Source organism: Pelecanus crispus, unplaced genomic scaffold (assembly GCF_030463565.1).
Source record: "Pelecanus crispus isolate bPelCri1 unplaced genomic scaffold, bPelCri1.pri SCAFFOLD_225, whole genome shotgun sequence".
Lineage (NCBI taxonomy): Eukaryota > Metazoa > Chordata > Aves > Pelecaniformes > Pelecanidae > Pelecanus > Pelecanus crispus.
The window spans coordinates 1-23,291 of NW_027461309.1; the positions used below are offsets into that span (position 1 = coordinate 1).

The 23,291-nt window shown below is 43.6% G+C and overlaps 1 protein-coding gene across 1 annotated transcript in view; it reads right to left on the minus strand.

The window, feature by feature from the left end:
* Positions 1-84: 84 nt before the first annotated feature.
* Positions 85-23,291, minus strand: part of GARS1 (glycyl-tRNA synthetase 1) — a 28,496-nt gene continuing 5,289 nt past the window's right edge. The window contains exons 3-17 of the mRNA XM_075727372.1: positions 21,644-21,746; positions 20,388-20,529; positions 19,285-19,373; positions 17,771-17,847; positions 15,865-16,010; positions 14,687-14,836; positions 12,937-13,099; positions 12,046-12,210; positions 9,273-9,380; positions 8,585-8,730; positions 6,629-6,714; positions 4,288-4,397; positions 2,797-2,890; positions 1,682-1,872; positions 85-307 (exon numbers count right to left, since the gene is read on the minus strand). Coding sequence (XP_075583487.1) covers positions 182-307; positions 1,682-1,872; positions 2,797-2,890; positions 4,288-4,397; positions 6,629-6,714; positions 8,585-8,730; positions 9,273-9,380; positions 12,046-12,210; positions 12,937-13,099; positions 14,687-14,836; positions 15,865-16,010; positions 17,771-17,847; positions 19,285-19,373; positions 20,388-20,529; positions 21,644-21,746 — 1,896 coding nt within the window. The 3' untranslated portion in view covers positions 85-181. The remainder of the gene's footprint in view (positions 308-1,681; positions 1,873-2,796; positions 2,891-4,287; positions 4,398-6,628; positions 6,715-8,584; positions 8,731-9,272; positions 9,381-12,045; positions 12,211-12,936; positions 13,100-14,686; positions 14,837-15,864; positions 16,011-17,770; positions 17,848-19,284; positions 19,374-20,387; positions 20,530-21,643; positions 21,747-23,291) is intronic.

Consider the following 23,291-nt stretch of genomic DNA (forward strand, 5'->3'; position numbering starts at 1 on the left):
TGGACTGCAATTATTTCAGTTTTTAAAGTTAAATTCGGGCAGCAACTGAGGAAAAAAAAACCAAATAGTCCCTGTGTGCACAAACAATGCAGCTTTGAATAATACACGATAAGTTTATTTCATATTAACATGAACAGTAAAAAGTGGACATTTGATGGGATTTTACTTCAGGTCCTTTTCTTTATTCCTCTATCGTGTCCTTTTTGCCAGTCTCTTGTCCCTCAAATTGTGGATACTTTGCCTCAACGTCAGCCCAAGTTAGATGACCGTTCGCCAGGTCACGAATGATGGCCGGAAGCTCAGAGATCTGCAGGCAAAGCCACAAAGACATATGAAACACGAAGCCATCAGAATCAAGTTGCTCTGCTGGATACTTGGGGAACATAGGTAATCTTTACATCTGCAACAGAACAGATCCTGCAGGATCATTTTTGGGGAGAAAAATTATTAACTAGGAGGACATCTTAAATCACAGTCTGTGTCATCTCAGCAGACTCCTCAGTTACTCAGGGTGGCCCATGAGGGAAATGCAACTGTCACGGTGGGCGACCACAGCAAGGTTCGTCCCTGGTAGCGTTACGTTACAGTTTTGGAAGGGAAAGAGAAATAAACAGGCATCCAAAAGATGCTGTACGCCAGGATTTAGCCAGGCCCTACTTACTGTAAGACCAGCATAAAAGAAGCTACCAATTGCCTTTTCTTCCCTCCTCATAGCGCACTGTCATGGTGCAAAGGATCAGCTAGAGAAACCAGAAAATTTGCAGAAATTGAAGGGTAATGAAGTCTCGTCTCTGCTGCTCAGCAGTGGGAGGTCATCCGGGTGATACAGGACAGACAGGTGCCCCGAGGAGCTGCCCCTGCCTGTTACACTGAACCAACCCACAGCCAGCTCAGCAGCCCCACGCAGTACAGGTGCTTTTGTACAGCGCGGAGCTGGAACAACTCAGCCTCGCAGATCAGCACTGACTCCTCCTCCTCCTTCTACAGGAGCCAAACCGTGCTCCTGGTGGGGCCAGGGAAAGAAGGGCACGACAGAGGTGCCGAGACCACGCTCCCACAGCGCTGAGCAGGTTTTGCTCACAGGCGATGAGACCGCCATGGGGAGGTTTGCTATTCCGGTCTCTGTACTGTGCCCATACTAGCAGAGCATGCTTAGGGCAGGTGTGGCTTTTGGGCAATGGTTCACCAGCTTCACTGGTGCTGCACAGGAAATACCGGCAAGACGCAAGTTTTGAGGAGTTATGTCTGCGCTGTGCTCTGCCAGCCAGCCTGTAGTAAGCAAAGATCTTCTGCCTTTTGGTGCCTGTTGGTTCAGAGGAGCCCTGCCTCTGAAACCCAGACACAATCCAGCAAATGCATTTACTCAGCAGCCTTCTCTCAGAAAGAGGCACTCTAAAGAGCAATGCAATCAGCACAAGGCATGGCTTTCAAGTAAGATCAACACCTCTGCATCCCAGGAAAACAAAAGCCTCTCCTCACTTTAGCAGCAGGACCAGCATCTTCTGTTTGACCAGTATCCCTTCCCTGGGGATTTCTCAGAATAGCTGAATTGCCTGTGAGAGCTGGAGGCGGCTCCTGCATAGAGCAGAGTCACTGCTGGATCACAAAGAGCAGCTAATGCTCTCCCCTAGCCTGGAAGAAACAGACTTGGCTCTGTCTGCAGCCAAACCCTGCCCTTTACCTCGGCTCGGATCTGACGCATCGAGTCGCGGTCTCTCAGGGTGGCAGTGTGAGGTGTCCGGTTAACGGTGTCAAAGTCGATCGTGATCCCAAAGGCCACGCCAATCTCATCAGTCCTGGCGTAGCGCCGGCCGATGGACCCGGAGGAATCATCCACCTTGTGAGAGATGCTGTTCCTGGTGAGTGCTTCAGCTGCAAGAAGCAGAGAAGGGGGGGGATCACCAGGACTCGTTACATACTCAGCAGGCAACGTGATCCTAGCAGTGCCCTCCCACATCCTCATGGCACTACCTGGAGTGAGGCACCATGCGTCCTGGTTTCAAGCAGCATCTGGAGACCCTCATTTTGACAGAAGATCCAGTGTTCCAGTCCCTGCCAAGACTACAAGCTCAAACCCACCCCACAGGTACACCGCTACTCTCACAGCTCTCCACATTGCATCACTCGATTCTCACCCGAAGAGCAAAGTCACCGACTTCAACCCATCAATACAGTCCCACAACTCTGCTCTAACTCAAAACCACGCCAGCCTTACACACGTGCAGGGGCACGTCCAGCATGGGGAGGTGAGGTCCGGAGCAGAACTGATGCCGACAGCAAAAACCACTGTCTGACATGCAGTCTGTGTTCCTGTCCTTCATGAATTCACTTTTAGATGGTACCAGTGGGCATTTTGACAGAATGCTTGGAGGCTCAGCAGCTCTGGGACCAATTCAATAAATTAGCTGGCCAACAAGAGCAAAGAAAAAACTTTATTCAAAATAACAACCCCCCCACCAAAAAAAACCCAAAAGCCACACTGCTCCTGACAGCTTCTCCTAAGCAGTGGGAAAGATTTATTTTTGACAGAGAAGGAAAAAAAAAGAAATGTCTTTTACACTGCAAACCAACACAGGGGAGTGCAGGGAGTTGGGTGTTTTGAGGCTAGACTGAAGAGTCTGATAGATACCCAAAGCTGGCTGATACCAACCAACTCAGCTGGTTTAGCTCTATGGCTCTCCCTTTGCACATGACAGCCAGGTGATTCCAATGCTATTTTCTCCCTATAGCACTGAGGAAGAAACCTCTCCTCCCAGTGCACATCCCCACTGGAGCCACAGTGCTTAATACACTTACATAATTCCTTGACAAAAGGCATGAATTCCTGATTCTGGCTTAGAGGAAGAACAGAGCACTTGAACGGTGCTACCACAGCTGGGAAGCTGAAGAACTAAGGAAAAAAAGAAAAAGCACAAATAAGTAACAAGTTTAATGGTTAGGCCAGATTCTTAGAAGGTGAGAATAAGCTCTGACTGAGGTTGGAGGCAGGGTGAGTGTTCCAGGGGAGTAGCTGGCCTTCTGTAAGACATCAGCATTCAGGGCTCCAGCAGTAACACCTCACACCGCTGAAGCAAGATTGATTTTCTCCAGCTGTCCTCCACTCCCCCTTCCCTCCTGACAGCTAAATGTTACCTCCCCCCAAAAGCGGTCTACCAGAGCCCTCCCTGAAGAAAGTGAGCCTCATTTGAATTAAAGAAAAATGAAGGGTAGAGGGCTCTTTCCAGGAGATTCAGTCTTATGCATAGTCTAAAGGGAAGAGTGCTCACAATCATCTCACTCCGTTTGATTCCCATAGAGAGGCCACACACACAGAGCATATGCAGCTCAAAGGTTTTCAGATCCCTCCACAGACACCCTCAGAAAACACAAATGTGCCAAAAGTGGGGGTGGGGAGAGTGGGGGGAATCTTTCCTGGCAATCAGCAAGGCCTGTAAGGGTACAGACATAGTGCAATTGAGACGTACCACAATACAGAGCAGCCCAGGCTACACAGAAAGTAAATGGGTACCAGGAGGATGATAAGTCCAATATTTTAGACTTCATGAGCAGTTTGTGATTGAAAGGCAACTGTGTCCTAACTCTGGGCTCCTCAATCCTGTTCCCCCCTACTCGTAACTGTATCACATCCTGTGGCAACCAGAGCCACTAAGGACCACTGTTATTTTTCTTTTCTATAAACACAGTCTAGCAGCCAGAAACGATGAACAGGAACCAGCATCAAGCTTACAGCCAGCTTCCCACAGGCCACCTGCAATGGTGCAGAGCATCACAGTTTGGGTACTGGCTGGAACAGGCTGGCGGTCTGTATGTAACACACGCTTCCTCCTGGCCCCTGCTACAGCAAAGTTTCAGGCCAAGTTTTTAGGGATGCCCAGAATCAGAGAAGGTTGAATTTCATGGGGGACTGAGGAAACAGTTAGCCTACTGTCTATCTCGCTGCATAGAGCTACGATTCTAGGAAAAGCAAAGAGACGAAATAAAACACTGAAGAGACGCCTTTCTCTGAGTGATGGGACATTGCAAAGTGTGAATCCAGAAGGAGGAATTCCTCACCCCCTTGCCAGTAATACAGCGAGAGCCTCATAAACACACAGCCCCAGAACGCTCTCAATGCACATGTATAAACGACACGTATGCTGGCAAAACCAGCAATTCAACAGCCCACCTGGGTTCTCCCATCTCTGCTGCGTATTGTGCAGTCTTATTTTAGCCCCTCCCCTGGATGTTAGGGAAAGGCAAATGCTTGCAGCTGGTTTTAAGCTGAGGCCCAGCCACAGGAAAGCTCACCGTTCTCTGCTCGTCTCCTTCCCGGATGTGGAATGTGTGTTCAAATACTGTGTACATGATCCTCCCAATACCAAATGAGGGTTCAATTACATTTGGGATGATTTCTTCCACTGGAATACAAAAGAACCCATGTCATCATTAAAGAAGAATTTACACACACACACACACACAAAAAAAAAAAAAAAAAAAAAAAAGAGATGTGTTTGCTGAAGTTGCCTTTCTGCTCAGAAGTTATGATTACATGTTGCTGAGCACATGGAAATAAAAGGTTAAATATTTCTGCTCTAAATACAAATACCTGAAGTAGAGATTTGGACTTAGTCCACGTACAGAATGTATTTAGGCTGTAAATAACAAGTCAGGGCCCCTTCTCTGGCCCTGAGAGCAAACAGCACAGCACAACTTGCATCCACGCAGATAAACCCTCTTCCACTTCACAACAGCGAAGCCTCATCCAAACCGTTCACTGGGAACGGTCCCTGTTCCACACCAAGCCACAAACTATGTCCAGGCATTGTCTGGGAGAGTGCTACTTGGCATGGACCAAAACCGTGCCAGGGAATATGCTAACAATTAAACAGCCTGGATGATGGCAGGGTAATGTTCATTCCCTGTCCCACTTTGGTTTAACATACAGACACAGCCTCAGTATCCAGCATTCTGAGCAGAGAAGCATGGAGCTTCAGATCCGATTCAAATTCCAGCAAAGACTCCCTCTGTATTCTTGAGTCGTTCAGCTGCCTGCTTCAATGCTGCCACCCTCTTTATTGTCCATCCCCCTGCAACGTATCACGAGAGTGGCAAAGAATGAGAGTCAACTAGTTAGTGTTTGCAAAAATCCTCAGAAGACGTGATGTGCTATGCTATTATATACCCATCATTCTCTCCAATCCTTGCCACACGTCTGTCAAAGAGGCTTTTCCCTCCCTCTCCCCTCTGTGTGTGAAAGGAGCTCAGTGGACAGCTGCCCTGCTCAGACAATGCAGCTTTTTAGAAAAAGCTCAGATAGCAACTGGAGAAGAAACAACAATTATAGGCATCAGCTGCTTTTGAAAATCAAGGGTAGAATCCAGCTCTCCAGCACTGCACCCTGATTTGCCTCCCACTCTATGTCTAGAGAGCCAATCCTCCTCAATGAAGCACCTAACCCGGGGTGGGACTTTACCTTCCAAAAGGATGGTCTTGTTTTATTTGTGCACTGACCAACCAGTTTTCAAGACAAGAGAGGGAAACCATAAGCTTTGCCTCCTGCTTGCAGACAGCAGCCGAACTGCCAAATGTACAAACTTAAAGGAAAACCAGCAACTGGGGTTCTACTTGCTGGCCCCCAGCAATACTACAGTCACCAAGTTACAACTCTGATTCCTTCTTTGAAGTTGTGACAAAGCAAAGCCTGGCACAGCAGCAGCATGTGCTGAGTGAAAGACACATGGACATCTCAAAGGCTCAGAGGCTGCAAGAACAAATATATTCTGCACGTGCTACAAGTTGCTCTACTCCTTCCTAGGAGCATTTATCACATTTCCAACCTAGGGCAGGACGATCCACTAGTTAGAGTATGAACTGGGGAAAAATCTACCTCAGTCTCCAGCTCTGTCAAAGACTTCCCAAACGACCTTGGGTGAGGCGCTTACAGAGCTGGCTGGAAAGACAAGACTTCTTTGAGGAACTAAATCCATGCATTTTGGCAAGTTACCTTCTAGCCCCATTTCCCACATCAGGACAAAAGCTCTGTTGGAGACGCAGTCGCTGACCAAAGCTGATGTGATTATCAACTACCAGAGGAACTGACTGGACCTGTCAGCTTAAAGAGTCTGGTCAGCAGGGCAGCCTGGCGAGCTGGCAGATGCCGGAAGACTTGACACCAGGCAGTGGAGTGACATCAGGAGCTCTGAGCACAGAGATCTGCCTGTAGCCCTACCAACAGACTGCCACGACCCATCTGCTGCATTGCAACGGACTTGAAGATGAGAGCTCCCAAAGCTGGTGCACTCTCCCCAGCTCCTCCATCGCTACAGCAGCTGATTCTTAGCACCACGTGGGACCTTACAGATCCTAGAATATGCAACTGAAGCATCATGAATATAATATGCCACCCAAAATCTCTTAAATGGGTTACTGAACAGACAGACGAAAAGCATCAATGGTCACTGAAATCCCACTGCTACGCAAAAGCTTTCCAACTCTCTTACTGTCGAATTTCAAGGAAATAACATTTGGTATTTTTCCTGTGCCACTGTACTATACTAACAGGATAATGCAACTAATAAAGTTCACATTTAAAATGTATCCTGATGTGCCTCTTGTTTTTGATGATCAAACAACAAAGATACAAATTTACCATGTAATGTTTTCTGAAATCTCTTCACAGTAACCATGTCCTTTGTTAATTTAAAAGTTTTCCCTTCAGTTTCCACAGTGAATTCCCTGCAAAGGAAAAAAAAGTCACTTAAAAGCTACAGCAATAAATAAACAAGTTATATTTCCTTAATTGCATTGATTGGTTGACTTTAAGAGTGGGACGACAGAAGCCAGGGCAAATCCCAGAGATCAAAGAAACGTGCCATACCCATTAAAAGAAATTTACGTTAATAATAAAATTACTACAGCTACATTAAAAGCAACCATCTTCATAATCACAGTGAACTTCGTTGTGGTTAGCAGCCTGAAGCAAACTCAATTAGGAAATGGAAGGATCTCAGGATGAAGCATATACACTAAAAGAAAGAAAACGTAGGCACACAAAACAGGCGTTTGCTGCAGACTGTACCTCTTGTCAAGTGCACGGACTTCTCATGAAAACCAAGTTGTGTCAGAAGGTACCGTGCGTTTTGACAGATACCAAACAAAAGGGAAGATACAGCACAGTTATTTTATTGTTTATTTCTAAAGCTTTTGGTATTACGGTCTTCTAAGTACTTTCTCTTGCTCCTTGCTAACCTGCAACCAGCACACGCTCCTTGACGAGGAGAACTCAGGCTGTATTGACCTATCCCACTTACAGGAAGCAAATGTCTCCATTATTATGCATCCTAACAGAAAACTGCTGCTGTAAACCTGAGGGCTTCACATCATGGATTTATCCAAACATGGTCATATGAAAGGCAGGTCTAACCTACTGACACTGTCAATGTGTACTCAAGCAATGGCACCCTCCTTGTTGAAGCATTCAGATCGGCATAATACAAAACCCAACGTGTTTAAGAGACGTGTGTGCTAATCACCTGCATTTAGACCCGATACCAAATGGGCTGAAGTTTATAAAGGCTTTGCTCTGAACACAGCTACAACTGGATGCCGAGTTTCAACACAGTCATGATTTGCAGTCCACTATCAATTCAAACCCGGGATACTGCTTATAACTCATCTATTGAATCATTTCAGTGGGATTCTGGATGAACTAAGTTCACTTTCTTCTGGTTTTGACGTGTGTAAACATCACCATATTCTGCAACAGTCTCTCTCCCCATTTTGAGTGCTACTGTTTTTTCTACACTTTCACATTCCTAGAAATGTAAAAGAAATAAATCTTAGCTCAGGGGGAAAAAAACCAACCAAACAAAAAAGATGTAAGTGTTACCACTCTGGAATGTATTCTTTGCTCCTACACCTTGTACCATGTCAAGCAGGAAATAAGGTTTATTTTTTATTATTGCACCATTAGCCTTCTCATAACATATACAGCTGTTGGCCTGCTTCAACCAAATTTGACAACTGCAGAGATCTCCTACATTTTCAGTTCCTGCTTGTGTTACGAATACAGGCAGACAGGTCGAGGAAAAACATACAATTTGCTGCCCCAGTAAGTCAAAGGCTGTAACAGGTCCTAAAGCGTATCATAAAACACTGGAGGATACTCACACAAGTTTTGATTCTCATTTAACTATTCTGTTCCATCACTCACAAAATTATTTGATTAATTTTAAAATAAGGTTCAAAAACATCTGCCAGCCCTGGTCAACTCTCAAACCAGAGTAGGGAAGCTGGTAAACACTTCCCATGTCACTGAGGCGTCTCTCTTATGGGATGATCCTACTAAAGCCAGAAGCTCATTCCCAGGCAAATAAACAAATATTTGAATACCGTGGTTACAAGTTTATGTGCATATATCAGAGATGTGTTGATGGATGACCAGCAATGACTTGGCAGAAGGCACAGCACTAAAACATTTCTGATGATCCACTCAGCCTACTCTCACGAGGAAGCTGGTTTCAGGCAGCTCAAATTAATCCAGAGGCACGTTGGGAACCCTCATCAGAGGTGTCGGAGAAGGGTACCACACACACAGCCAGCTCACCCTTTCTCACTGAGCAGCTGCTCCATCTCGGTGATGTAACACTCATCACACATGGAAAGGTATTCCATCACCACCTTTGCATCCTTCTTATAAGCTTTGCCAATGGCTCCCTTATTTGCCTCAAACTGAACAATGTTGACTGTTCTGTACGAGGCAGTTAAGGAGTTTGAGACGACAGAATGCAGGGCCTGGTTCTTTTGCTATGTCAAAGCTAATTGCTACACAACACAAAGAATCTCCTCTGCTACTAGATTAAGGAACTTCAAGAGAGGGAAGGAACGATGAAAAATACTGAAGGGCAGAATGTCACAAATTTTGAAAGAATACAACTTTTTTTTTTTTTTTTAAACAAGTACAGCTAGCAGCAGAACCATGCCATGACATGGAGTAACTGGGATAGTAGCCCCACATTCACATTTAAACCATGCTTCACAGTCAAAACAGAACCTAGCATTAAGCTAGGAAAAAAACAAGCACAACAGTAAATCCCCTTTGCCCACCTGAGTAAAGTCACCCACATGCTCAGTTCTTTGCAGGTTACTTCCCAAAGTCATGCTGGTCTGTAGCTCTAAGTTTCCCTCTTTAATTTACAGATGTAACTTAAAACAGAGCTGCACAGCTCTCCAAGACATCTCACCGTCAAATCACTTTAAGTGAAAAGAGAATCTGCTTTATTCTGAAAGGATATAGGTTCTTTGAGAGGCTTCTCAGCTATAAGAGGAACTTTGGTGGCACGAGCATGGCAGGAGAGGTCATAGCAGGAACGATCAGCACAGCCAACAATCTCAATCCAACCCTGAAAAAACAAAAGTGGAAGCTTTCACCAACTCTTTTTTGTCCACTTAACCATCAAATATGTTTATTCACCCTTAAGCCCTCCCTGCTCCCATGACTGTTTCTTCTACATAATTAGCTCTGTTACAATAAGCAGCCCTCACTCACTAGCTGCTCCTTCATTTGAATGATTCCGTTTGTTTCCAGCGGAAGCGATCAGTTACCTAACCAGCGCCTGTGTTCAGGGCCACGTTTTCCACATGGCTTGGCAGAACGCAGCACTGTGCCAATAGCTTGGGGCTGGGGCCAGAGCACACAGTCCTATCACTCACATGCTATAGGCACACGAAGATACCATGCCTTCAGGGCTTTCCTGCTCTGCAAGTATAGAACAGACAGCGGGCAGCCAGCCACATTAGAATGGCCAAAAGCCTGGCTTATGAGCTAGTAAGACACAGATCATATGCAAGGGAAGCACTTCTTTCAACATTTCGGCATGTATGGCGAGGAGGAATCTCAAAACACCATTCAGGCACACGGAATTGATGAAGCCTTCCAACACTTGTAGCAAATACAACCACCACCTGGATTTTCTAAAAGACAATCCCATATAAGAACAGGCACATCAGCTGCTTTCCATTTGCTCTGCCGTATCAGGATGGACATACAGGCAGCCAGATGCTGTGTGCTTTTCCAGCCTGCAGCGATATTGCAAGGTGTCAGGAAAGGTATGTGAACAGAAAGGTATGTGCCGGAAAAACCGTGGTGTTCTAGAACACCTTGGGGAATTTTTACACAAATTAAACCATTAAGGTACTACAGGTACTTCTCAGAAGGTTTGTGTAATAACTTTATAGAATAGATTTTAAACCATTCAGCGCAGTTAACTTCTTACTACCGAGTGCTGCAAGTTGGTACAAACATTTTTGGTCAGAGTTAAGTGACAAACCAAAGCGTGAGTCTTAGCTCACAAGGTGGTTTTGTCATGCCCCTGGGATTGCCGTCTTCACCTCTGGGTTAGGCTGTTGGACATACTGCTCTGTGAGTGTTGTCCTGATCCATGACAAGGTTTGCAAAATTTATTAATCTTATTTACACGGTACGACCCACACACGTCCAGCCTGTTTTGAGTTGGCTGGGAAGAGAGGCTGTGAACTTATGGAAGTCAGCTAGCTACATCGAGAGGAAGCCAGCCACTCCCTTCAATCATTTCTACAGGTCTTTTCTATATGAAGACAAATCACTCATCCAAGCTGCAGGAATTTTTTTTTTTCTCATCTGAAGTTTGGTGGAATTTTACTGGCTGCTGTTGCTCTAACTAGCTGTAATGAAACGTCACTAGTCATAAGCCTGTTTCAGCTCCTTAAAAGAAAAGAAACAGAGAGAGAAAAAAAATAAACCAAAACAAAAAAAAGCCCCACATGGACACAAACCACCAACCACATACAACCTCCTCAGCCCTAGGCTGTAGGAGGTTCTTCCTGCCCATAACTAAGGCTGGCTGAACCATCTGAAGCCTTGACCCGTTCCCTGTGTGGTCACCTTTGGGCTGAGCATGCTACCAGTTTGGCTGTCAAACTGGTCAGGAGCATGGATGGGGTCTACTCATATAAGGGTCACGGCAATGTCAGAGACTAACCCCATAGACCTCAGCAAAATCCCTTCAATCTTTTGATCCTTTATTGGAACTAGACCACACAGAGTTCTCTAGATATTTTCAGGAATCTGCACATACCCTAGACTCCTTGGAAAGGCTAACCAGGCAGAAGAACATGTGCTTCACTACATGAGGGAAAAATAATGAAATAACTTTTTTTTTAAACTCAGATTTGACCTAAAAAGTAGATTCTGTACCCTTAAAGAGGGGAATAACTTCATAATCAATACAGTCTAGTTACTATGCCTTCTAATACATTTTTTTTTTTAAACTATCATTCCAACTCATAAACTTGGCTGAGACTTAACTGAGGAGGCTGAAAGCTCTCCAAGAGAATCTAAAATGAGTCTAAAAGCCTCACCCCTACCTACCTACTGCTGGTTTACCTGAAAGAAAAAACCCACACATTTTTCAAAATTCAGCCAACAATATAAGAGAAAAACAAAGCACCCAACAAGGCGTGAACTGAAAAGCTCTTAGTGACTCAACAGGAAGATAAAAAATCCTTGGGAAATTTTTCTCCCAGCACGAGCTGTCTAAACTGGCGGGAGGGAACTCTCATTTCTCACAGCTTGGAAGTAGGAAAGGAAGAGCAAGCATTCTAGCAGGAAGGAATCTGCCCTGTAATAATGCCTCCAGCAAAACAAATCCTTCCCCACTGCTGTTACAGGGGTTACAGTCTTTGGAAAGCACCAGGACCTTTCCTTTAATTCCAGATGAAATTCAACCAGCACCATGTCCACAGGCAGCTTCAGGCTCCACCAAAGGAGTCTGAAGCATGGACCTACAAACAAGCACAAACAGTTCATAAACTTTGTGCAAGCCCGCTGCAGGGAGCTGACCTGTCCCCTTAGTCCTGGGTTCAGAGTATTTCCACTGCAGTAAGTGTGTTCATAACAACGTGGGGCTGGACAGAAACATCAGACTCATAGCCCTAGTTTTAAAAAACAAGGAATAAAACGGAGCCCCTTCCCGCACTATCAACAGATCCAATAGGGAGTGCCACTTGCTGTTCCACTTTGCCACTTACATACGATGTTTTGGACTCTGCATCCCAGCAGTCACAGGCATAATGAGCCATCTCATTCTCCATATGCTGTCGGAAGCGCAGCTTCTCTGGGGATACACCGACCTTTGTAAGGAAGAGGTAGATTCTGCCAATGAAGTAACCAAGAACGGAGTTATTGATCACACCCTGGAAAAGGAAAAAGCAGGAAGAAAGAAGAAAAACATACAGATATTAATTCCTAAGGAAGCAACATCATGACTTATACTTCTGCAGACAACCAGACATGTTACAGACAGAACTTCTTGCAGCTGCCTGTGATGAAGTACTGTGTCTCCCCTGAAACTACTACATCTTTTTAAATTCACCTAGTGCCACTGGCAGTGTCTCCATCTGAACAAAACAGTAAGTTGTTATTACTCTAGGACTCATCACTGTCTCTGAAGATTACCTACTGGAAAATACCCCGCTGCATCCAACAGCGCAGTCACTGGTATTACAACAGTGCACGGGAATTGCAGTTACGGCTCAGGACCCCACAACAGCTGTACCCTACAGTTCACAGCTGCAATACAACAGGGGGGTGGTGTTCCCATATACTGATGGGGTCAGCAGCTGAATATTAGATTCCCAGTCACTCCCGAGCTTTTGGCAGATATTAGTATTCCTTACTGTTCCTCTCCCATTAGCTAAGTGTGAAGCTCAAACTCTAATCACTGTCCCAGCACCACCTGCAGCCTTTCAATACTGACAACAAGGCCAAGCTTGGAGCTCAGTCACACCGATTCACTGAAGAGAACCAATTCTTAAATCTGGGAGCAAACCCCAGCTGGCACCAACACAACAGTTTGTAATTTAGCCTTGAGAGCAATGTTCGAAAGAGCAAGCTCCACGTGCTTGCAAGAGGAACGTTACCTGCTGGACGGCATCTCCCAGCCGCATTACATGGGCAGACTGCCCGCTGACCTGGGCCTTGGAAGAGTACAGGAGGATGTTGAGATCAGCCACGTTCTGAAATTTAGGGTGATTTTTCTCACTGGGATCCACAAAGTGCTCAATTTCTGCCATGGTGAATTCCCTAACAGAAACACAACCAACCATCTGTATTAAATATTTTCTGTGCTAGCCACAGCCCCTCTAATAAATGATTCCGCTTCAGCCTCTCACAAGCAAGTCAGTAGCTTAAAACCATATGCAAGCCCAGAGCCAAGACAATGTATAGGCTGGAACATGAACCAGTCTCGACACTGGATTTAGTTTCATCTTCCAATTCCTAATGAAACTTTCTACAAATTCATCTAGAGATCTCCAGCCCATGGTTATCACTACTGTGATCCAGAGCACAGACTACTACCTTTGGAAATACTTCCAAAAGTTCTCTGGAGTTTCTCCAGACTGATGTGATGCCCATATGAGAAGTACACATTTCCTACAGGGTCAGTGAAGACTAATCCACTGATTAACTCAGTAGCCTTAACTGGTATTAGAGGTGCCCAAAATAGCTACATGAGGTGATAATTTCATGAAGATAATGATACAGCTACACTGACCAATGGCATACATTCTGTTTTAAGAACTTGTCTTTAATACATCTATACTCACACACTGATTCGCAGCCTTCTTGCTCAAAATCACTTTACATTGAATTAGCTTATTACCAAGAACCTTTAAAAAAGCTCTAGGTAATGATTAACCTTAAATCACAGGCATCAGGATGTAATTCGCTATGATAGCATAATAACAGAGTCTCCAATAGATGTGCCACAAGCGTATAATTTATATTTGACTGAAAATGCATTTCAATGAGAAAAGTTCTCGTTTCCAGACATGCAAGAGAGAACAGGAGGACTGAGAAAATTCCGAAGAGTTCCCTTAGTGTTAACAATGTCATTGCCTCTCAGTGACATTTATGGCACCGTATTAATCAATTGCCAAGTTTACAACGTGTACTGCCTGTGTGTATGACAGAACCACACTGACTGTGCACGGGAGCTCTTGTTCCAAATTAGACAGAAGAGACTTCTGTTCAGAATAGTTCAGTTAAAATACAGATACTATCCTTAATGAAATGCAATAATCACTTTTATCCCGAGACAGAAAGCTTTGAAAGTAATTTTCAGTAACCCTGAGCTTTTCTACTTGACTGATCTTGGGACCCAAACACATGTCCTAGATCAGGTTCTCTCCCAACTTCCTCTCTGTAGTAAGTTGCAGAACCGCAGAATCTGCAGAACTGAGGCAAGGAAATACTGCTGCAAGGTCAGTCACATTTTGATTCCAGATTTCAGTTTTAAAGTAAATCGCATGAACATAATTAAACAAGCAAAGCTGTATGTCCTGTAGACAACGCAGCTACCTTTAATATGATTCATTTAGATTATGATGGAAGCCAAATTTTTTTAGTAAAACTGAGTTTAATCTAGGTGTTTCTAATACAACAGCTATTTCAGAGATCCTACTTCTCACCAGCCAGGCTTAGACAGAATTCCACAGTTAAAACATTAACCGAGTTCTTTGCCTGCAAACCCTCAGACTCACTAGGCACATTATCAAGTCCTCTGGAAGAAAGCACTAACGTGAAACAATCATGTACAAACACTGGAATAAAAAGGAGGTGCTACCTGCTCCCAGGTACCCTTCTGCTGAAAGAGGAAATTTGCAGTACCTCACTCTGATAAGGCCGGAGCGGGGTGAGATTTCATTTCTGAAGGAATTTCCAATCTGGGCAGCAGCAAAAGGCAGTTTGCCTTGGTTAAACTCCAGAAGACGTTTGAAGTTGAGGAATATTCCCTGTGCAGTCTCTGGCCTCAGATAGCTGAAAGGAGAGGGGGGAGAGGAAAATTCAGCAAGATAAAAAGGTGGGGAAAGCAGCAAGAAAAGAAAAATACAGTTACTACAAAGCTTAAAGGTGGTACTTTTTCCTCTCGAGTCTTTTAACTCCAGACACAAAACAATGAAGCAACAGACTGAGGGGAAAAAACACAAACAAAAATCAGCTGCAGCCCGAACACAGCACTCCACAGTTACTCCCCAAAGTAAACTGGATAACTTGGCTGCTTTTGAGATGCAAGCATGGAATGGAAAGAGGTGTCCGAATGAAATACAGAAGCCAGTTACATCACGGAGGTCAGAACATACCCTCCTTGCCTTTCCTATGTAGGCCTGAGCTATAGCAGGCTGGTTACAAATGAGGATTTTGCAGGCAAACCATGACTACACCTCTGCTGTTACACAAACTGTGAAGTGGCTTTAGTGTAAGGCCACTACAACTCCTACAGTGATTTGAGACTTCCACAGAGAATACCACCTACACAGATTATTTCATATACTACACTGGAGAACACATACGACATGTATCTCCGATCCCATCCCAGAACGTATGCAAGAATCATATTCTCTTCAATAGGGGTTTCAGTTTTAGTTTTGGAGACCCCAACTCGAGACAATAGCCTCCACATTCCCATACACTAACTACCAACCCCTAGTAAATGATGCTACCACTGCATCACCCTGCTAAGTAACTTCATCCTGAAACAGGTACACTGAAGCAGGTTCTCTACAGCCATGAAGTCGCTGACAACTGGGGACCCAGCGTTGACTGGCTTTATGGAAACAACTCCAACCAGCAAGGGCATAGACATGATCCACATAGTCTGCAGTTCCTTGTTCCTACCTCTCACAAGAGTACAAGGAATGCCAAGCTGCCAGAGCAGACTGGGACTGAAAGGCAGGGGAAGGCCACTCAAGAAGAAATTGCCTATTTCAATCAAGACTTCATTTTTATTCCAAGCAATGCAGAATATGAAGAAGAGAGAGTGTAAGCAGAATGAGATTAGTACTTACCCAGGCATGTTTCCTCCAGGCCCAATGGAGGTCTTGAACATGAGATTGAAAGAAACAGGAGGGGACAGGTCATTCCCAGTGATAGGTGATTTCACGTTGTAGTTCACAAAAAGATCTGAGAGTTCTTGCTGGCCGTAATTGTCCAACTGATATTAAAACAGAGGAGAATTATTTTAATTACTAGACAAGATAACAGCAATGAATTATGCCATTTTCATCTTTTACTGAGCATGACCCACAGCTCTGAATCACCTGCCCAAAGTATTCCCTTTTAACCTAGATTTTCAAGCAAGCTAAAGTTTAAACCAATGATAGAAGCATACACTGCACATCTGCAAACTCATTTTAGTAATAAAGGTCCACGACTCATACATACCACAGGAAGTCTGAAGTCTAGATAGAAATGAAAGCACTGAGCATAAGAGTGGGTGTAAAGCAGAAGAAAAGTCATTGGGACTGCATCACCACCCACCAGTAGCTTCTTTTGAACAGTTTCAGCTAAAACATGGGGAGCAGTGTGTTGGGAAGGAAAAAAAAAAACCCAGCAATGTGAGAGAAGAAAGCTAAAATTTCTGCAGTGCTTTGTCTGCATTCATTTCTCTTTCTTCTGCTGCACGAAACACAATATTCAAGCTATGCATTAGATGCTCTCTTTTAGAGCTGTTCCGCATTTTAGTTAAATAGAGCAAATCTGCAGCACAAGGATTCTTGGTGAAAGATTTTCCATTTGCTCTGAAAACAATTTGGTAATGACTGGGCACTTTTACAAGTCGGATAATGTCAGCCCCTTCCAGGACCTCACCTCCCCCTTTCTCTGGAGGACGGGAATCAAGCAGTAGAACCACAGATCTAACTGCAACCTAACTGCACAAAAGCCACAATTTCTGGCATTATTTTGTGCGTTTATGTACTAGCCTTTTGCATATGTATATTTAAAAATAGTTTCTAGATTTAAGTACCATAAAGGATCTATACTGAACAGTACAGCAATGATTTAACACTCAAGTTTAAAATCAAATGAGCTGCTTCTCTTTAATTGTCATGATCCTTCATATATCAGAGAAAACTCAAGACAGGAGATAAAAAGAGTTTATTAATAGAGGGATTCCCCTAAAGGACAGTCAAAGTTCAGTGTTGCAGTATGGAAAACCTAGTGACAACTGCTCAGTAATGCAATACATTGAAAAAAAAAGTTGCTCTTTCTGGAAGGAAATATTCACTCTATGCATGGCTCTGGAAGCATTTATCCTAGAAGTCATGAGAAAAAAAACATTAAAAACAAAGAAAAACAAATAAAAAAATAAAGGCAAATGTCTGTACAGCTGCTCAGGAATGTCAGCCTGGAGCACCAACTATTCTCAGAATAAACAAAGGAAAAATCTGTGCAGGGTGCTAGAGACAGAGGAACAAATCTCAAGTGCTTCAAAGTCAAGACAACTTTAAAACATACCAATTCAGTGCTAAGGTGACTCAGAAAAACCCTGACAAAACTTCACATCAGTCTCCGGTCCTTTGTATCATAATCCCACAATGAGGGATTTACAAAGGTAAAGGGGGGGGGATTCAGAAGAAATAGGCTTTTTGCAGGGTGTGAGGTGGAACAGAGCAGATCAGCTCCAAGGACAGAGCTTCAGCCCTACCAATCCAACATTCAAGAGATTCATATAACAGCAATAACTCTCCAAAACAGCAGAAGGAGGGAGATGTGGTTAACCAGCGAGTTTACGGTATTTGTTAACCAATAAGTTTCAGTACGTAGGAGCATGTACAGCCCAACATGTATCTTGGAGGTAAAGACTTCTGAGCATCTTCAGAGACACAGAAGGGACATTGCCTCTGGACTCGGTGCACTTCCTCCGTTACACACACATCCCTGAAGCATTCACCTCCCCAAGCAGGCACCTACCTGTGTTAGAACATTTTCCATTTCTGCCTTTTTCTCTGCTGTGCACTTCTTGTCAGACATCAGCTTTTGCAGGTGAGCTGTAAGCAAGAAAAATATGTAGTGAGTTTATACTGCAACCCCATTACTGATCCCAATCTACAGCTAGATAGATCAGGGGAATCCTCCAGCATGAGCATAAGTGTATGTCTACCAGGTGTCTGGCTAGTGTCATCAGGGCAATTCCACTCATGTCATCAGGGCAATGCTGATCTGCAGCTGAGGAGCTGCACCAGTTTGCTGTACTGGTGTGCCACAGGGAAAACAACAGGTCCTTATCGAGTTTCTTGCCAATATTCATTCCTCTAAACCCAAGCAATGGCTTTGTAGTCCCTTTCTCCTTATTTTCTTTCTATACAGACTGGAAATTCAAAGCAACGTTTGATCTCGAGCCAGCAAGGCTAATTTTATCCAAATGCACTCAGAGACATGTACTGACTTGGTACAGTAGGGTTAGACTGCATTCCACTTTAAAGCACAACACCCTCCATGAGATACAAAGGCAGACAGCGATGCCAAAACTTCCCACTCTCATTTGAAAAAAGCAATGTGACTTTTTAGTGGCAGTAACAGCAGGTGGCTGTTCACCAACGATGGGCTGCAGAAGAGACAGGAACACTCCGGTTTATGATGCTGTTCAGCGTGCAAAGTGGGCAGAGGTTAGATAGGCTTCTTTTGGGTTTTTTTCATAAAACAAAAATTCTAACTGAATATTATGAAAACAGCTTTAATGCCAATATAGATTGTTCTACATACTTAACTTCCAAGGAAATAGCTAGAAAACTAGGGAGCACAATCCACTTAAACCTAAAGCAGTTCCTTCCTTTCACAATGGAGCTGTACATGAAAGTTTTCAAATAGATTTCTTATTTCTAAGATTCCCTCATGTGATTTTTTTGTTGTTGTTGTTGTTTTTTAAACAAGTTTTAATCAATAACCAGAAAGAAGCATGAGGACTTTGCAAACCTAAGAAATGCCTGAAGTCTACTGAGCATTCCCAAAAGTCAGCTGAGTTCTAAGGTATACGAAAGTCATCAGCTGCCATGTAATTGACCTTTGCATCGAGAAAACATGCTCTGTCCCCTTACATCATCATTAAATCATCTCTCTGTTCTAAACAAAAAGCAACTGAAACTCAAGAAAACTAAGACCAGAATGTGGCAGAGAACAGGAACCTTGTTATATAGGGAGTCCTCAGCTTAGACAACACAGTAATCTTTTATGGCCTGACGACACAGGGTTTTATAAAACTGACTCAACTATGTTTTTACCTGCACCTCATTTAAGACACTAACACAACATTTGGGTGGAACTGAGAACTTATGGGATCTTTGGTATGGTATGATTAATGAACTACCAACACAAGTATGAAAGACTGGCTACACCAACTGGCCTTCCTCAAGAAAGATACTCTTCTCCCATGTTTGTACCACTGCAAGAAATCCCCAAGCCCACCTAGCTTTGGAACAAAACCAAACCTTTTAAGAGATGATCAGCACGAAAACATTCCCCATTTTTCACATCTTTCACCATGAAGTCAGCAAATTTGTCTACGTGGCCAGAAGTCCTAGAAAAGATGATACAAAAAAGGAACATGAAAGCTGCCACCGGACAGCCCCAGGTACCAAGAGATCCCAGTGGACAGACCATTATCAAAGAGAAGTCCTTCAAACCATGCGCCCAAACTGCAGGCTCACTCTTGCTTCAGATTATAGATTCGCATCGAGCAGTAACATCCCACAGAAAATCTGATCTGTGAGAAAGCATCAATACATCTAAATCTTAAACCACATCACTAAGATGACACTTAGTGCCTTTAGGAACTGCATCGTGATCAAAGCAAGACAGAGATGCAGTTGTGAGGAGTAACCAGCAGTTCAGGTGGACAGATTCCCACTATTTTATACCAGTGATTCGTGACAGCTTCTGCCCATTATACCGTGACCCAGACACAGTAACACAGTTGACTCAGCTCAGACTCATTCCAAAAGCTCCTGACATATTTAGCAAACCTGTGGGTAGTCTTAGCGGAGATACGTGGAGGTGAAAGGGTCCAGAGTCTGAACTATGCTCTCACCCTGGAACACGGTCCCTCTACCTGGTCTGTGGATAAAAAGAGGGCTTCAATCCCCAGGGCTACAGAAGCTACATTTGCATTCAGAGCTCAGTTAACACACTGCACATTACCATCCCTCCACAGAGAAGGGAAGGATGGTCAATCAACCTGGCCACTGTCCTAAAACGTGACCCACGCGTCCCAGACTTAGGCAAGTCGCCTAATCCTTCTTCTTGTCTTCTTGATCTTTTGGAAAAAGGGATACAGCTATTTCTTACCTAATGGGACTGCTAGGGGACATAAAGACATTACACTCTCAGACATGAGTCCCACTGCTCTCCCTGACTTATGGAACAAAAACCTCTCACACTGACCTGTGCACTGATATCTAATTATTTTGCACTGCAATGGGGTACGAAATTGGGTGACCCAGTCTCAAGATCCCTGTGGGTAATTTTACAGAAGACTGTAAAAAGCAAATATGACCAGAAATTACATGCTGCAGAAAAAAAGACCCATATTTACTTCAGAACCGGCTCTGGTGTGAGCATGGTACAGTCAATCTCCAGGATTTGCTCTTCCTGAATAAAGTGCTGTCTCCATGCCTGGATGATGTTGTTCTTCAAAGCACACCCAACAGGCCCAAAGTCATACAGACCACTGACACCTGTAAAGAGAAAAAGGTAAAAAAATGTGGTAGGTGCGGGATTGCACAAACCTACATTGTTTGGAGGAAACATCCTCCCTTCTCAGTGTTTCCCTCAGTTGGTTTCAGCCATTTCAGGTCATTTTCTGAACATGAAGCATCAGCTTCTCCGTGCTAAACAGAATATGGAACGTGTCTCACTGTAGAGAGTTTTTTACACAAAGACGCATGACATAAAGGCTGAAAGTGAACTCCATGAAGCACCTAGACAGACACTGCCCTATATGCTAACCAATACAGTTCAGTCGCAGAGTGCCCGGGGGCATCAGGTAGTGGTAGAAGCTGAAACTGATAAATACCAGCAACCAACAACTATAAAAGCCACACTCCCTCCCCCAATGGATTATATTTTGTGCAGAGTTTTGTGAAAGCAATCTACCTGAAGGAGGAATCTGAATACAGAAGCAGCGATAATGCATGTGCCAAAGCAATATGTTATTGTCAGCAATAAAGCATATCTGCCAATCACTAGTTTAGGCACAAAGATGAAAAAAAAAAAAAAGCCAATAAAACAACCCAGAGTATTTATTTTAGTACTTCAGGTGAAAGAGCAGTAACCGCACAGGCACTGTGCTGCCTCCCTGAGCTGCTCAAATCTGAAGAGATTTAACAGACGCATTTGTTCACTGTTCAATAAAGTTCATTGACAAAGTTCATTAAGGTGACAGGTTCTAAAGTTCACAGTAGTTTTGAGAATCATCTTGCCAAGGAAAGCTCAGATAGAGATGAATGGTTACGAGGAAATAAGCTGATTGCTCCCTTAAATGCCAAAACACCCTACCCCTCTGCAAAGAGACCATCTTCTACAACACAATGCTCAGAACTTGCATCCTAAAGTCCACTCATATTCAGAAAGCAAAAGGCAAATTTTGAGCCCCTTCCCCACCCAAAGACTTTAGGAAGGGGGAAACTTTTGAAAGGCTTACAGACTCAAGCAGGACAGTTTAAAGCCAACTTTAAAAATTCTTTTATGTTGCATTAATGTAACATCGTGAGAGTACAGCATTTCACACAGCTAGAAAGACCAGAACATTGGCCTAAAGGGATTAAAATGTAAAATTCTTCAAATCTGTACCTCCATAAATAGAAAAGGCTTGATCATAGAAAAACCTCCTTTTGAGGGTGTCTTCCATTTTAACTCTGTCCACAATGTCATCTTTGGGCTGTAAGGCCAGCTCCTGTAATTCAAGCAAACCGAAAACAGTTAATAGCCCCAGTTTCTGGCAGAAGGACAAATCCTCTCCATTCAGCATTATGAGTCAAAAGTCTGTAAAGACCATTTTGAAGCAAAGGTATCCTGCCAACATGCTCATTTTCCGAAGAGGAATGGTCACACTGAGATTCAAGTGCTCAATTACGAACATGATTGTCTGAATGCAGCATTTTAGACACTCAAGGTGGACTCATCTGCCCTAACTTTCGGACAACTAAGTCTGAGCTAGTTTTCCTCAGCTTTCTTTACAATCAGCGAAGAGAAATGGCAATTTCTAAAGCAATTCTTCTGACCCATTTCCACCTCCCGACTATAAAAAGAGCTTAAAGTGACTAGCTTAGACTACAAACATCTAACTCTCGGTATATATGAAGCTTTCAATAAAGCGCTCCTCACCTTGAAGAATTTTTACCATGAAGATTATGAACATCATCATCCTTGTGCTCTGCCAAAGGTGTGTATTTAGCTACTTATACAAAGCATATCTATTTGCAAAATGTAGGCTTTCACAAATATGGCTGCCTCCACTCAGAAAATTTAGTTACAGAGTGCCTAAATGCCCTGACTAGATTCTGTGAACATGTTTTACAGCAGACCGTTTCACCTGAAAACCTATGATTTTTGCAACCAACTCCATTAGTGAAGTCAACAGACTTGGCAGATTTTCTTCAACAAAGACGTTTTGGTAATTAAAGCAGAGTTAAGCCAAGAAGTTCACTAAATTAATTCAGATCCTCCTAAATGGCCAACACTATCATTTTGAACAGCCTTTTGGTAACGAAAAGTATCGTATGACCAATAATTTCAAACTTTTCTTTTTTGAGCATCTATAAAGTCAAATACACATAGTCTAATTTTAAAAGCACTGTACCTCTGCTGCTCCCATGAATGAGCATAAGACTATGCTAAAGAAGGTACTTTGCACGAGAGACGGAAAAAGTCAAAGACAGAGAGCACACATGAGAGCATGCACCAGAACAGTACTTTTAAAGCACAGATAGGGAATCCATTTGTCACTCTCTGCCTAAAATCACAGAATCACATTTCATAATGACCAGGATTTCTTAATAGAAAGGATGGCTTTTGCCCAGAGGTGGACAGGAGGAGAGCAATAGTGACACATCCCAATTCTGAACTGGCAGGGAGAAATGGCCAGCAGCACAGGAGTAACTGGAGTTAGAATTCTGTGGAGCTCCTCTTCTACTACCTAAAAAGAATAGTTAATTAACTGGTGCAGAAGCCAAAGAAACAGTCTCTTCTATCCGGCATATATTCATAAACATAAATATATTCATAAGAGAAGGTGGAAAAGTGCCTGTGTTAGCCTTCAAGGGGAAGAAAGACCCTCTACAGGAGCAGAATCATCTATTGACTTAAGATACAGTTTGAGGACATAAAGCCAAGGAATTTTAAACACTCAACTGCTCTACCCTGTTCAAAGCTTCAAATTCAGAGCCACTCTGCTATCTTTAAGTAGGCATCACAGGGCTTGAAAACTGTACCAGCAGCT